Raw genomic sequence first — 14,239 nt, forward strand, 5'->3', positions numbered from 1 at the left:
GATAGATAGATAGATAGATAGATAGATAGATAGATAGATAGATAGATAGATAGATAGATAGATAGATAGATAGATAGATAATATAGAATACAATATATAGATAGATAGAATACAAGATGGACAAAGCATTTTGAAAAATTGCATTAAGAAATCTCACCAAAACAACTCAATGACAATTATAATCTGATCGAACAAAATCTACAAAGTTATGAAGACACAATTAAAAATAATCAGAATCCATTTGACTTCCCAATTACACATTGAATTGACAAACAAAAGCTGAGAAAAAAAGTTAGAAATCGTGTAGTACTGTCAGCATTCTGAAATGCTGAAACACGGCACACCTGAGCTGCAGACGGCTGCGCTCAAACTATTCAACACTGCACTTAGTTCAGGCTTTGTTTTCCTGACATCTGGAGCCAAAGACTAATATAACCCCAATTCATAAAAGTGGAAATAAATTAGACCCTAATAAGTTCAGAGGCATTTGTGTGAGCAATAACCTGGGGAAGTCATTTAGCAGTATTTTAAACATTATGTAGAGGCCAAAGTACAATTCATAGTAATGTAAATAAGAATTAATGTTTAAAAAGATGTAGTGGTTAAAATGTTATACAATACAAAATTCATGCGTTTATTAGGATTTGGTACATATTGTTAAAATAGTGTACTGCCTCTTTAAGAACAGGTCAATTCCAGCTACATGTGATTCAGATCTTGAGAACTGTGGAAGTTTTCTTACCTGCTAACTAACTTTTAGCTAATTCTCTATTAGGAATTCTTCTTTTATTTCATTATAGTAACTAGAATAAGTGTATAGTCAGCTCACATTCTCTTTTGTAAATCTGAAACCAAGGGATAAAACCGGAGATTTTCATCTCTTATTTCAACAACGTTTCTAAAGTGGATTTATAACTTTGTTGCTGGGCTGACAATGGACACTGCGAATGGGAATAGCTGCTTGGAATAATGTTAGATAGTTATTAGTCCATTGCATATCTCAAGATTTCAAACCTCTACACAATAGAAGTGTAAGCTTCCTTAACAAACACAATGTCCTGAGTCCGAGTCAGACTGGCTTCCTTCCAAATCACAGAACTGCTGACCACATTTACACCCTACACACCCTAAACAATAAACACGTAAAACAGACCAAAAACGGAAACATATTTGGATGCTTTGTCGATTCCAGAAAGGCATTTGATTCTATTTGGCACAATGGATTATATCACGAACTTTTAAAAGTGGTGAAGGGGGTTAAGTTTATGACATTATAAAATCAATGTATTCAAATTACAAATTTGCAAACATACAGAATTCTTCACCCAGAAAAGAGTGTGGCAGCGCTACAGCGAGTCCAACGCTGTAACATTTGCATTAATGAACTGACGGTTCCCTCAACTAACTCGAGAAGACAAAAACATCAAGCTCCTGCTGTTTGCAACTGGACCTGCTCAAGAACTACTGACAGAACTGGGCCCTGGCAGTAAACCAAAGGCCAACATTATGGTCTTTCAAAAAAAGCCCAGATGTCAGGAACACAGACACCCGTTCAGTCTAGGCAGCACCGCCCTAGAGCACACGATGCAGTACACTTACCTCGGCCTGGTCATCACTGCATCGGGGAGTTTCAGCATGGCAGTGAATGCTCTTAAAGACAAAGCTCGGAGAGCTCTATAGGCCACCAAGAAAACATTTCAAACCATTGACTTACCGATTCCAGTCTGGTATAAAATCTTTGATAGTGTGATCCGGCCCATAGCGCTGTATGGAAGTAAGGTCTGGGGTCCACTCAGTGATCAGAGCTACACTAGATGGGACAGACATCAACAGAAGCCCTACACACATAATTCTGCAAACTGATTCTAAAATGACAAAAGAAACGCCCTAATAGGGCAGAATTAGGCCAATTCACATTGATTATCAATATGCAAAAAAGATCCCTCAAATTCTGGATGCACCAAAAAAAGTCCCGCAGAATCGCTACATTTTAAAGCATTACAATACCATGAACTGAAGCCCGAAAAAAGTCCCCTCAGTCAGCTGGTTCTGAGACTTTCTAACCCAACTAACTAACCAGTCTACGACTAGCACAGCTTCTCACGCAAACATCAGAATAAACCAAATGATCAAACAATCTAAATACACATATCTGAAACATTGGGATCAGGAAACTAAAACGCAAAGTAAATTACGATTCAATCGAAGTATAGATAGATAGATAGATAGATAGATAGATAGATAGATAGATAGATAGATAGATAGATAGATAGATAGATAGATAGATAGATAGATAGATAGATAGATAGATAGATAGATAGATAGATAGATAGATAGATAGATAGATAGATAGATAGATAGATAGATAGATAGATAGATAGATAGATATGAAATATCATATCGTGGCTTGTTTGGAGATTTTTTTAAGGGGACATTAAGAATCATTGCTTATGAGGCATCATTTCTTTCAGAAGATGAAAATCTAACAGCATAGTGACATCTAGTGGTGGCACCGCCTGCTTCAGCTCAAAAGAACAGGGCCGAGTAATGGTCAACAAATCTTTTTTAAGAGTGCGGTCATAATATACTTCAATACAACAACTGCTGTTTTATTCACCAAGCTGCTGATAACCAGTTCTGTACCATGATGAAGGTATTAGCCGTTGACCATCTCATTGTTATTTCAGAGCCGACCATCATCACTTCTAAAGCCACCCAGCTGGATGTTACAGTCGGAGAGAGCGTTGTTATCCCATGCCAGGTGTCCCGTGACCCCTCCCTGGACGTGAGATTCACCTGGTTTTTCAACGAGCAGCTGATCAATTTTGGAAGCCATGGGGGATATTTTGAAAAAGTTGGTGGGGTAGGTGTGATTCTTTTAGCATGAAATAATATTACTTTGTGATGTTATTATTTGCATGATGTGTAAAGACAATGAAAAATTGAGTCTAAGAGGAGACCACAATCAAATGTCTTAAAACTGTATATCATTGTGTGTTTGCTCACAGACATCTGCTGGTGACATTATGATTCGTAACATTCAGCTAAGGCATGCAGGAAGGTACACATGTGCTGTGCACACTAAAGTGGACAGTGCGTCGATAGCAACAGATGTTGTGGTGAGAGGTAAAGTTTTCCCAAGCAAAGTTTCTTACACAAAACCCTACTAGGATTAGACTTTAAGGTATAAAACCCTCTAGGTTAAAACCCATCAAGCAAAACATTTACAATCGGTCCCACTTTATATTAGGTGCCTTTAACTACTAGGCTATAAAAAAAATCATTGTTAGGCACATTGTACTTATCATGTTCAGGTTGTATTGCAAAGCAGTTTTGCAGATATTGAGGTCAAGGGACAAGTTTGGAAGTATGGTTAGGTTTAAGCAGTGTTGGGGAAAGTTACTTATAAAAGTAGTGTTACAATATTGCATTACTCTTGGGAAAAAAATTACTGTTTTAGGTACTTTTTATGGAAGGTAAAGCTTTACATTACAAAACATTAGTTATAGTTACATTACTAGTTTTGGCTAATTTAAATCTTATCTTTCACATCAAAAGTGAAATGAATAAGCCTCAGTCTAGAGCCCTGCACGGGACTGTTTTCTTCATCCCGCTCCCGCCCGCGGCCGCCGAATTTCTGACCATTACCGCCCGCTCCCGCAACGTATGTGTTACACTCCCACCCCCGCCTCCGCAATATGTATGTCCACTCCCGCCTGCACCCGCAAAACTCTTCAGAATTTATTCCCGCACAATAATAGAGATGCATTGATTTTGTGTCTTCTCCCGTCCCGCAGGGGGAAAAAAAACACGTAGGCCTATTTGTATTGATATTATTAAAGAGATTCATGGGGTTGTTTGTTTCGTTTGGCCTGCATATAAAAAAAAAAAAAAAAAGACAAAACACACAATACATTAAAATATAATTTCGTTTTTATCAAAAACTTTGCACATAAAAATAGACTGCTTTGCAAAAAAAAAAAAAAAAAAAAATTATATATATATAATATATATATATATATAATAAACTAGGCTACATGAAAACTTTGACCGGGGATAACAGAGCAGGTGTGTCGCCTCAACCCAGACGTGCCGGATTTGTGCCCATTGTAGATGAGTATTTTTGCACATTTGTCACAATGAACAAAGTCCAGCTCCTTTCCATCTTTATCACAAACAATTGAGAAACTTCTCCAAATGTCAGACTTTCCTTGCTTAGCTTTTGTGCTGTAAATACCTAGTTTCGCTTCTCCATCATGGCGCTAGGCAACCTCCCTATCCCGTGGTGTTTTTTTTAGCCGCCCATTCCCGCCCGCAGCAAAATTCAAACCGCCTGCTCCCGCGAGATTTGCGTTGGGTCCCGCGGGACCCGGCGGGTCTCAATCCCAATGCAGCCCTCTACCTCAGTCTGAAGGAAATGCTGATTCGTGACTGTACAGTAGAGGGTGCAGCTCAAACAAACCTCTCTGGATTTTAGAAGAATAGGACGCAGAAAAAGAAAATTCAACACTTACAGTATGCTGCGTTCCAGACAAGCTTAGACATGGGAATATCCCAAATTATCAGTCCAACTTCAGACCTCAGTGAGTCCCAGGGTATCAGACGTTGACCACATGATGTTGCCACGACACAACGAGAGCATAACGCTTTGTGTCAGTTATGGCAACATAAAATTGCTTTGAAAAGCAAAAACAAAGGAATTATTACATGTATTATGCTGAGGTTGGGGCTGATCGATGTATCAAGTTCAAAGATCAAATGTCCGACTTTGAGCGGCGTTCCAGACATTTTTCCAAGAAAGAGGTGGGAAAAATGTCACTTTGTAGGCCAATCGGCAGTTAGCATCTTCCCTCGACAAAAATCCAATAGGATTTTTCCATAGGCATTTGAAAAACCCATTGATTTTGAGATGATGGAACCAGATGTGCTAAAATGCTTACTCGTTTCGGCCTATAAAATGATATCATTTCTGCACCACTCTATAAAAATAAGAGAAAAAAAAATAAACAGGATGTACACTCTTAGAAGAAAAGGTTCTATATAGAACCTTAAAAGCGCAATGTATTTGGAACCCCTAAAAGGTTCTAAGGGCCAAAAGGGTTATTTCTTGTCATTAGAACCTTTTTGGCATAAAAGGTTCTTTGGAGTTGAGTAAAGAACCCTATGGTTCTAGAAAGTGTACTCAACTCCAAAGAACCTTTTATGCTAAAAAGGTCTATAATGACAAGAAAGAACCCTTTTGGGTTCTATATTGAACCTTTTAGGGGTTCCAAATACGTACCATCAATAGAACCTTTTAAGGTTCCCTTTTGGCCTCTAAAAACCTTTTAAGGTTCTATATAGAACCTTTTCTTCTAAGAGTGTAGTAGGCTATATCTGTAACATCCACTGGAGGCAAGGTTTAGAAAACCCAAGTGCAGTATTTATTCAAAAATCCAAAGCAATAACTAGAGACTTGATCAGACTTGACTTACACAGACTTGGCTTCAACAGACTCACCAACCATGGGTTACAACATTCACAATAACAGACCAAGACACACGGCCAACCAGGAAGTGCATGACAGAACATGACAGTGAACATGAAAACCTAAAACCATGAAACATGAACCCAACACCAAAAAACACCCTTTGACAATATCTAAGGTCTTTTTTTATCCCTGTGGCTGAAATGCATCATGGACAGTCAGTAGCAAAGACACTGGCAAGCAAAGTGAAATTAAATACATACATCATTTTTATTATTATTTAACATTTAAGGTTTGTCTAATAATCTGAGTTTGCATTTTTCTTGTTTTATTCATTTTAAATGTGAAAACAAAATAACTTGCGTTACTTTTTTTAAAAAGTAACTCATATATTTTGTTGCAAATTTAAAAGTTAAGTATTACTTTACTAGTCACTTAGTAATTAAATAAGTATTCTGATTAAGTAACCCCCACACTGGTTTTAGAGGTGGATTAAGGGTGAACAGTGTAATTACAGATGTAATTACAGAAAATAACTACAGCTGTACTACATAATGTATTGTGTGTACACAATAAGTCAATTAATCAAATAGTTTATTTAAATGTTACGTTTTTGAAGTTTCAAAATAATTTCCTCACAGGTCCCCCTGACCCACCGCTGGACATCAAAGTTAATGAAGTGACAGAGACAACATCCTTTGTGTCCTGGAGTCCGGGCCCTGATAACCGCAGCCCTGTCTTTGAATACAGCATTCAGATCCGAAGCCCCTTCTCTCTCGGATGGCAGGCAGCCAAAACAGGTGTGCGGGAATTGTTAGTTTGGATTAAAATGCCTTTTTTCACAATGATCAGGCGAGTCATTTCTTCTGTGCTTTCTATACAACCTCTTAGCATTATTTTTTCACTGTGTAATTGAAGAAGTGCACTTTAGCATGTGAAATGAATGTTTCGTGTTAATTAATTCCATGTTAATTGCAATTTAACAAAAATGCATTATTTAAATTGTGTATTGCAGCTAATTGATATTTGGACTGCATTTTGAAGTATTTAACCATTTCATGCACAAATTATGGAATCTAGATTTTTTTAAGATTATTTGTATTATTTTAATATGATGCTAAAATTGAAAACTATTTTATTTTGACAAAATTCTGTTTTATTTAAAAACATATGTGGACACCATGCAACAAAGGTGTAAAATGAGACATAAAGCCACAGATGACAATATGGCACATTGTGTGGCACATCAGCTCAGTTATTAAAAACATTAATAATACAATATACTACAATAAAACACATATTGTAGAAACTATGATGGTAGTTACATACGTATATGCAGAAACCTAGTAGCAATATAGGCCGTGCTTTGCTTGCACATACTCTTCAACACTGCTTTCACTGCCACTTCCACTGTCCTCTGGGATATTCTCTATTATTCTGTACTGAATGCTTGACCTATGCTGTCTCTGTTTGGAAGGAAAAATGCAAATTTGTCTCGTGTAAAGTTTCCATTTCTATGCTATAATCAAGTGGCAACCTCCCGCGATCTCTCTTGAAGCCAATACGGAAGTAATGTAAACTGTAATTCCTTAACTGGCCACTAGAGGCAGGCTCCAGAAGGGAGCAGAATCTCATTGAGCCCCATGTTAAAATTCCCAACTTTACAGCAGAAAAAAACATGTTTACAGCCTGGTACATATTGTGGTTTTGGCTTATAAGGCTAATTTTGATCTTCATGACAACTGTGAGGTGGTGAATTTTTTTGTAACTCATTCGTTTACGTTATATAAAGCCTTAAAGTTCTGCATAATTAAGGGCGTGGTTACGAGTAGATAGCCATTTATCCGCCGTCTATAGTCATTGCGTCACCTCAGCTCCGCGCACATCCCATCTTTTTGCCCATTTTCTGTTATCCGGGAGTGACACACGATGACTCTCTCACAAGATGGCAACGCCCAGCTCGACCCTACTTTAAGCTTCAGAACGGCTTATCGGAATCCTATGGGTGACGTCACGGACAATACGTCCATATTTTTTACAGTCTATGGCTATAATATGTCATTGTGAATGGTTATTTATGTTGATATATGTGTTAAATGTCGTTTATATTACAATGTAAGACCAATCATAAAATCTTTGCATATTATATTATATACTTTGCAAGAGATATACTAGCAGGTTATACAGAAGTCAAAGCCTGACAAGCCAGACCCACATCAAGATGTTTGGTCTGGAAACTCACCATAGACAGGGCTCAATCCGAGGGGCGGGATAAACGGTTGTCTTTCAAACTCCCTCTGCACACGATAGGGTAGCGCTACCACCAACCAGAGCAACGAAGGTGAAGTAGAGCCTGTTGATAGATTAAACATTCGCCGTATCCGGTCGGCTAAACTACGAACACATCTTCCCTTTTTAAGAATGACTTCAGTGCTGCTCTTTGTTCTTTTCTCAGAGAAAAGCTTAACTCCAAGTCTTCCAGAGTCGCTGTCAACGTGATTCGAAAGACCGCCGTTCGCCAGTTTCTGTGTTTACTAGAAGCACGCAAACGCAACTCGGCCGTCTTCATTATGGCCCCGCCCACCAACTCTATGCACGATGTGATTGGTCCGGCAAGAGTTAGGGGAATACAGCTCAGAAGGGTATTGAGAGTTGCTAGAAGACACTTGCGGGCAGATTAAATTTGCTGCCGCTAGGGTGCGTCTAGATTTCTAGGCTACAGAAATCAGACTTTATGCAATCTGACTCCACTGTTGCATGACGTCCACATACGTAGACATGTCGTTTTTGGTGTATAAAAACTGTGTTTTACTTTAAATTTTAGTTTATAAAATACTAAAATATTCATCATACTTTACTGTACATACTAAAAATTTGTTTAGCTTAATTGACATCCTTGTATAAAAGTTTTTCACAGATATGCCTTGGGCATTTGGCACATGGCTATCACTGTCAGCCATTTTGGATTAATGATGTCATCAAGCAATGAATATTTGGAGTAGCCACTGTTAAAATAATACTGTCAATCTACTGAAACTGCCCTCATGTGGTTTGGAGAAAATTACCATGATATATGAACCCTAAATGGAGTTAAATTATCTGTCCACAAATTTGGCATCCATCTTTATATACAGTTTCATAATCCTATTGTCTTTAAAATATGGTTCAAGTTTACTGCCAAATGTACTGACATTTATACACTAAAATCGAATTGTATTGAAAACGAGTATACACTATGTCATGTATTTAAAATTGAAATATAATTGTAATTATACACTCGCTCACTAAGTGATTATTTAGTTTAGTTTGATTTCTTGAAATATCTTAATATTACCTTGTCTTTTCTCAGTGCCAGAGTCTCTGGGAGGGCAACAGCTGACAGCCCGTGTGGTTGAGTTGAGTCCATGGGTTGAATATGAGTTCAGAGTGCTGGCCACTAATTCCATAGGCGCCGGGGAACCCAGCAAACCTTCACAAAAAATCAGGACCAAGGACACGTGTAAGTATATACATAGTTACTTGTTTACTCCCAGGCACTTATCACACATTAAAGGGTTAGTTCACCCAAAATTGAAAATTCTGTCATTAATTACTTACTCTAATGTCATTCGCCCCCCATAAGACCTCTGTTCATCTTCGGAACACAAATGAAGATTTTTTTGTTGAAATCCGATGGCTCAGAAAGGCCTTCATTGACACCAATGTCATTTCCTCTCTCAAGACCCATAAAGGCACTAAAGTCGTTACAAAGTCCATCTCACTACAGTGGCTCTACAATCATTTTATGAAGTGACTAGAATCGTTTTTGTGCGCAAAAAAAAAAAAAAAAAATGACATTAATTATTCATCGTCATGGTTCAAAACTTTTTGAAATCGGCTCATCATTATATAAGTCATTATTTGTTTTTTTGCTCACAAAAACGAATCTCGTTCGTGAATTCCCCAGCACCGTTAGTGTTAGCTGTTTGCTGTTAAAAGCCGCAGGAAGGTGGCTTTACTGGTTCCTCAGGGGGCTCATGAGGCTATAACGCCAGAAGCCACCCACGCTAATGGCTAGCGTGTCACCGAGACCTTGGTCCGGGAATCCTCTCCCAAAAAGGCCCAAAAGAGGCCTGACAGCATAATACACTGGCCTAACGAGCGTCCCAGCTCGGGGCTCACCCTCAGGCGGCCTGCAGGCAGGTGGCTTTACTGGTTCCTCAGGGGGCTCATGAGGCTATAGCGCCAGAAGCCACCCATGCTAATAGCTAGCTTGTCACCGAGACCTGGTCCGGGAATCCCTCCCAAAAAGGCCAAAAGAGGCCTGACAGCATAATACACTGGCCTACCGAGCGTCCCAGCTCGGGGGCTCACCCTCAGGCGGCCTAGAGCGGCCTACTTCCTGTCAGCCAACGTGCAAACTGTTGGGAGCTGTTGGGAGCTGTCCCGGGGCTCGCCTCCAGGGAGGCCTGTTTGATGCCTAAGTACAGTCCGGTCTTTTTTTAGGGCGGCCCGGAGAGGCCTATTGCCGAATGGCAGTTCCCTATTAGATTGGTGACATACGGTGCTTATCCGATGGCAAATCCCACCGGAAACCCCGCAGGGCCGGGAAACGATCATGGGACGGCCTGAAGCGGCCCGTCCCTGATAGCAGACTATGCTAGCCGCCTGGCTAGCACCCGCGCACACTGTTGCAAGACCTGGGAACCGGGGCTCACCCTACAGGCGGCCTCAAGCGGCCTAGATCCTGTCAACCAATGGTCGGAACCCTAGGTCACCCCCTCAGGGGACGCCATGTGAGGCGTGCTGAAACTCAGCGAGCCCTTAAAGTCGGGCTGACAGTGGCTGTCTGCTGGCTGATGAGGACTGGGTATCCAGTCACTACCTGGGGACTCATCCCCAGGGAGGCCGTTAGGGGCCTACTTATGACGAGGTTTCTACTGCAACCGACATCGTTGGGGAGAACCCTCCCCGCTCACATGGGCCACGACGTCGGAACTCACCCGCAGGGAGGCCTACTGAGGCCTACTACCTGACCCAGAGTTAACTGCCCGGACTGCCTCGGCTGGCGTCTCCCGCCAGCCAGCCTTCTATAGTCGGTCCGCCCCAGCGGCCCATAGCAGCCTTCTGCGACCGCGCAGTCTCTCAGGCAGCGCCTACCAGCGTGGACCTAAAACACAATGCCCACAGCAGTGCACTCAGCATAAAGCGCCTTGAACCCTCTAAAGCGAGGGGAGTACAACTTACGCCACCTGCCTCCAGGGCGGCCGTCTGGTCGTCCAGCGGTCCGCCGTCCGCGCAAGGGCATCAGCCGTGACAGTGTTTGGACTCCAGGGGAGCATCCTACCAACCGATGCTTTCAGATGGTTGCGAAGTACAGCTCGACCCGAGCCTAAAAGGTGAAACAGAAGACACAGAGCAAAAAGTGAACAATATTGAACACACACACACATAACCGGCCATTTCCTGAACCAAGCCGGGGGGCCGCCCAGAAGTGGCGGCCGCACTAGCTCTGGGGGGCGGGGCTAGCAAAACCAGTCTAACTGCGCACCGCGAAGAGACGCCTACCCCGTCCCCACGACCACTGGCTGAGTCGCGATTCATTCTGTTAAACACCTTTATGCATTAATAATAACCCCCAAATGCAGAAGGGGGGTGGGCATTGGCCGGACGACCCTACTGCGGGGAGGCCGGGTAGGGATATAAAGCTCCTACGGGACCACCGACAGGAGCCCGGGGCAACTGCCAGGGCGATAGCCACCGCGAGACGCCACCGTCATCCCATCAACAGCCTAGGCCAACCTGATGCACTAGCATCGGTCTGATAATCCCACACACAACGGCCCTAAATAGGGCTGGGACAGACCTTACTGTAGTTCATGCGCTAGCCTAACCTCACAAATTCATCTAGATATTTCACTAGCCGAGGTGCCAACGCTACCCAGAGGTGGCTACAGCTAAAAACGTTCGCCAGGAGAACATACGTCAGTTTATATCGCCGCTACATGCCCGCGGCATGTGCGGTGGCCTCAACTGCTCATATTACACATATCCAGAAGAGAAACAGCCTTATAAACTACTGTTGCTACACAAGCAAACGTACAGCCTACATAAACACACTGTGTTTATACAAAACATCGTTCTAGCCACCTTTACCGGGGAACTACAGGCCCACTGTTACCCTTTTCTTCATCTTTTGTAGACAAAATATCCCTCAGGGACGCATAGAGTCCAAACATACGGCATTAAAAAGAAGAATGTTTGCCCTAAAAGGGGACTCACCCGCTGTCTTCCGTGCCTCATCGCTTCATGTAACATGCATGCTTCGGCGCACTAACCTGAGGGTGGGGCGCTTCATTCTCAAGCAAGGCCGATTTTGGAGGCGGCCGCGAAATCCCGCTATTCCCAGAGACGATGCACTGTGTGCGGGCAGAGCACACACCGGCCTGGCAGGCCGTCAGAGTCTCACATCCGCTCATCATCGGCCCGCGCGGCCTGGTGTGAAGCGCGCCCGGGGAGAGAAAAGAAACACAACAGAAAAACAAAGGAGGGGACATATTCACATCACTTCCGCGCCCTCGGGGGCGGAGACTCACCACCCCGCTTCCGGCGCTGGAAGCGGCTCTTCTCCCCGATGTCCCTCCTCCTGTTGCGGGTGTCCCGCCTCTTCTGCGTCCTACTCCTCCACGGAGGGGGCGCCCGAGAGGCTACGCTGCTGCGTTGGCCCAATCGATGATCCTCGGATCTCGAAGGGCCAGGGACACCCTCCTGCCTGGGCGCCGCCCCGGACCTCAGCGGAATACACGTTCTATATGCCGCTGAGCGCGCCCTCGCCTCTCTGAACTTTCCCACCACCGCCTCGACGGAGGTGCCGAAAAGCTCAGAGGGCGAGACCGGGGCACCAAGGAGAAAAGCCTTTTCTTTCCCCCCGATGTCCGCCAGGTTCAGCCACAGATGCCTCTCCGTGGCGACCATAGCCGCCATCGACCGTCCGATGGCGACTGCTGTGTGTTTGGCCGCCCGGAGAGAGAGATCCGTGGTGCGGCGCAACTCAGCCATCGCATCAGGGGGTAGGCCCTCCCCCTGATCGAGGTCCCTCAGCAGATCGGCCTGATAGGCCTGCAACACTGCCATTGTGTGCAAGGCCGCCGCCGCCTGACCCGCCGACGTGTATGCCCTGCCGTTAAGACGCGAGGTCGTCTTTAATGGTTTAGACGGCAGGGCAGGAGCTCTTAGTGTCGATGGCCGCCCAGACGCGAGATAGTTCGCGAACGTCTCGTCGATGGGCGGCATCGACACATACCCTGCCTCGGCCAATCCCTCGACATCAGCGAAGTTAAACCGCTGATGCCGATGGATTCGCGCCGAGTAGGGTTTCTTCCATGCCCCCACGACCTGCTCGTGAAGGTCGGGGAGGAATGGAAGGCTCCCGGGAGCTGGGCGGCTATGGTCGGGGAGAAACCGATCGCCCAATCTGTCTGGGCGGGCGGCCTCTCCCCTGGCTCTCTGCCACGGCAGCTGAAGTCTCAGCGCCGCGCGCCCCATTACATCATACAGCTCCCCATACACGGGGCAGGATGGCTGGGAGGATTCAGCCTCAGCTTCATTTTCCCCCACATCCACAGCCATCCTCTGATCGACCGGAAGAGCATGGGCTGACGACGAGGAGGAGTCTCCATCCGACTCCTCCTCCGTCAGCCTGCTCTCGCGACCTGGCTGAGGCCATCCTTAAAAATATTTTGGTTTGCAGTAACAGTAAAAATTTTTTAAAAAAGGGTCGGTAGGTAGGTCTATATTTTTTTTTTCAAATTTTAATACAAAAAAAAAAAGTACATTTTTGGTGATGGTGATTACGTAGGTATGAATTTAAACAAATTGGCATATCGTGACATCACTGACTGGGTCTTCAAGCTGTGCCTTCGGGCGTGTAGGCTAATTGCAGGCTATATAGACCACAAACAAATTGAAATATTTGTCAAAAACATGTTTATTGCATAAATTTCCGGTGCATTCTTAAAGAAAAGTGTCCAACCACCAGCTAGCTGTCATTGACTCAAAGCTGTCAACCCTCCCTTTTTTTCCAGGTTTCTCACGTATTTTAGCTCTTTTCCCGCTGTCTTCCCGTTTTAGTATTTTCCCGTGATATGTTTCTTATTTTTACGCTCGATTGTGTAAAAAGGGGTCGTTTTACGCTCGATTGTGAACACACAACTATCTGTGTCTGTCTCTGAAGTGGCTTCCACTTCTTGCCAGACCAACGCATCTGGTGATACAGACTAGTGCATTTGAATATTAAAAAGCAAAAAGTTGTTTTTATGAATTCAATTAATTAAGTCTATAACCAGCTATTTAATCAAGAGCAGTGAGTGAGTCCTTATCTTTTGTTTGACAGAGAGCAGTAAAGGCTACTGCCCCTTTAAGACCTAATACAGAGATATGCATCGTCTTTCTCAACTGTATAAAGTTCTCTTAAGGCATATACAGACTGTCTGATGGATACTCATCAAGATCGACATGTTGACATACTTTTTGTGTGAGTTTATCCGTTCAAACGCAAGACTTGAAAGAACTCAATATTTGCGCGCTGTGAGACGTGCGCGCGCTGCGCACAGAGACAGATCTTCTCTCACTGCAGAGTTCTCATTCGCGTCTTCTGGCGAATATACTGAGTGATGATGGCGAAAATGACTGGTCATACGGCAGCACTCGCATGCATTGAACACAGTTTACAAAGATAGACCGTTTTGCCCACGTTTTCTTTTATTATCGCTGTTGTAGTGTACGTGTATCCAT

The 14,239-nt window shown here is 43.5% G+C and overlaps 1 protein-coding gene across 2 annotated transcripts in view; it reads left to right on the forward strand.

The window, feature by feature from the left end:
- cntn3a.1 (contactin 3a, tandem duplicate 1) overlaps positions 1–14,239 on the forward strand; it is a 119,205-nt gene that overhangs the window by 89,756 nt on the left and 15,210 nt on the right. For both annotated transcript variants that reach the window (XM_067446672.1, XM_067446671.1), the window contains exons 13-16: positions 2,688–2,863; positions 3,009–3,126; positions 6,109–6,267; positions 8,817–8,966. In XM_067446672.1, coding sequence (XP_067302773.1) covers positions 2,688–2,863; positions 3,009–3,126; positions 6,109–6,267; positions 8,817–8,966 — 603 coding nt within the window. The remainder of the gene's footprint in view (positions 1–2,687; positions 2,864–3,008; positions 3,127–6,108; positions 6,268–8,816; positions 8,967–14,239) is intronic.

This window comes from Pseudorasbora parva, chromosome 6, assembly GCF_024679245.1.
Source record: "Pseudorasbora parva isolate DD20220531a chromosome 6, ASM2467924v1, whole genome shotgun sequence".
Classification (NCBI taxonomy): Eukaryota; Metazoa; Chordata; class Actinopteri; order Cypriniformes; family Gobionidae; genus Pseudorasbora; species Pseudorasbora parva.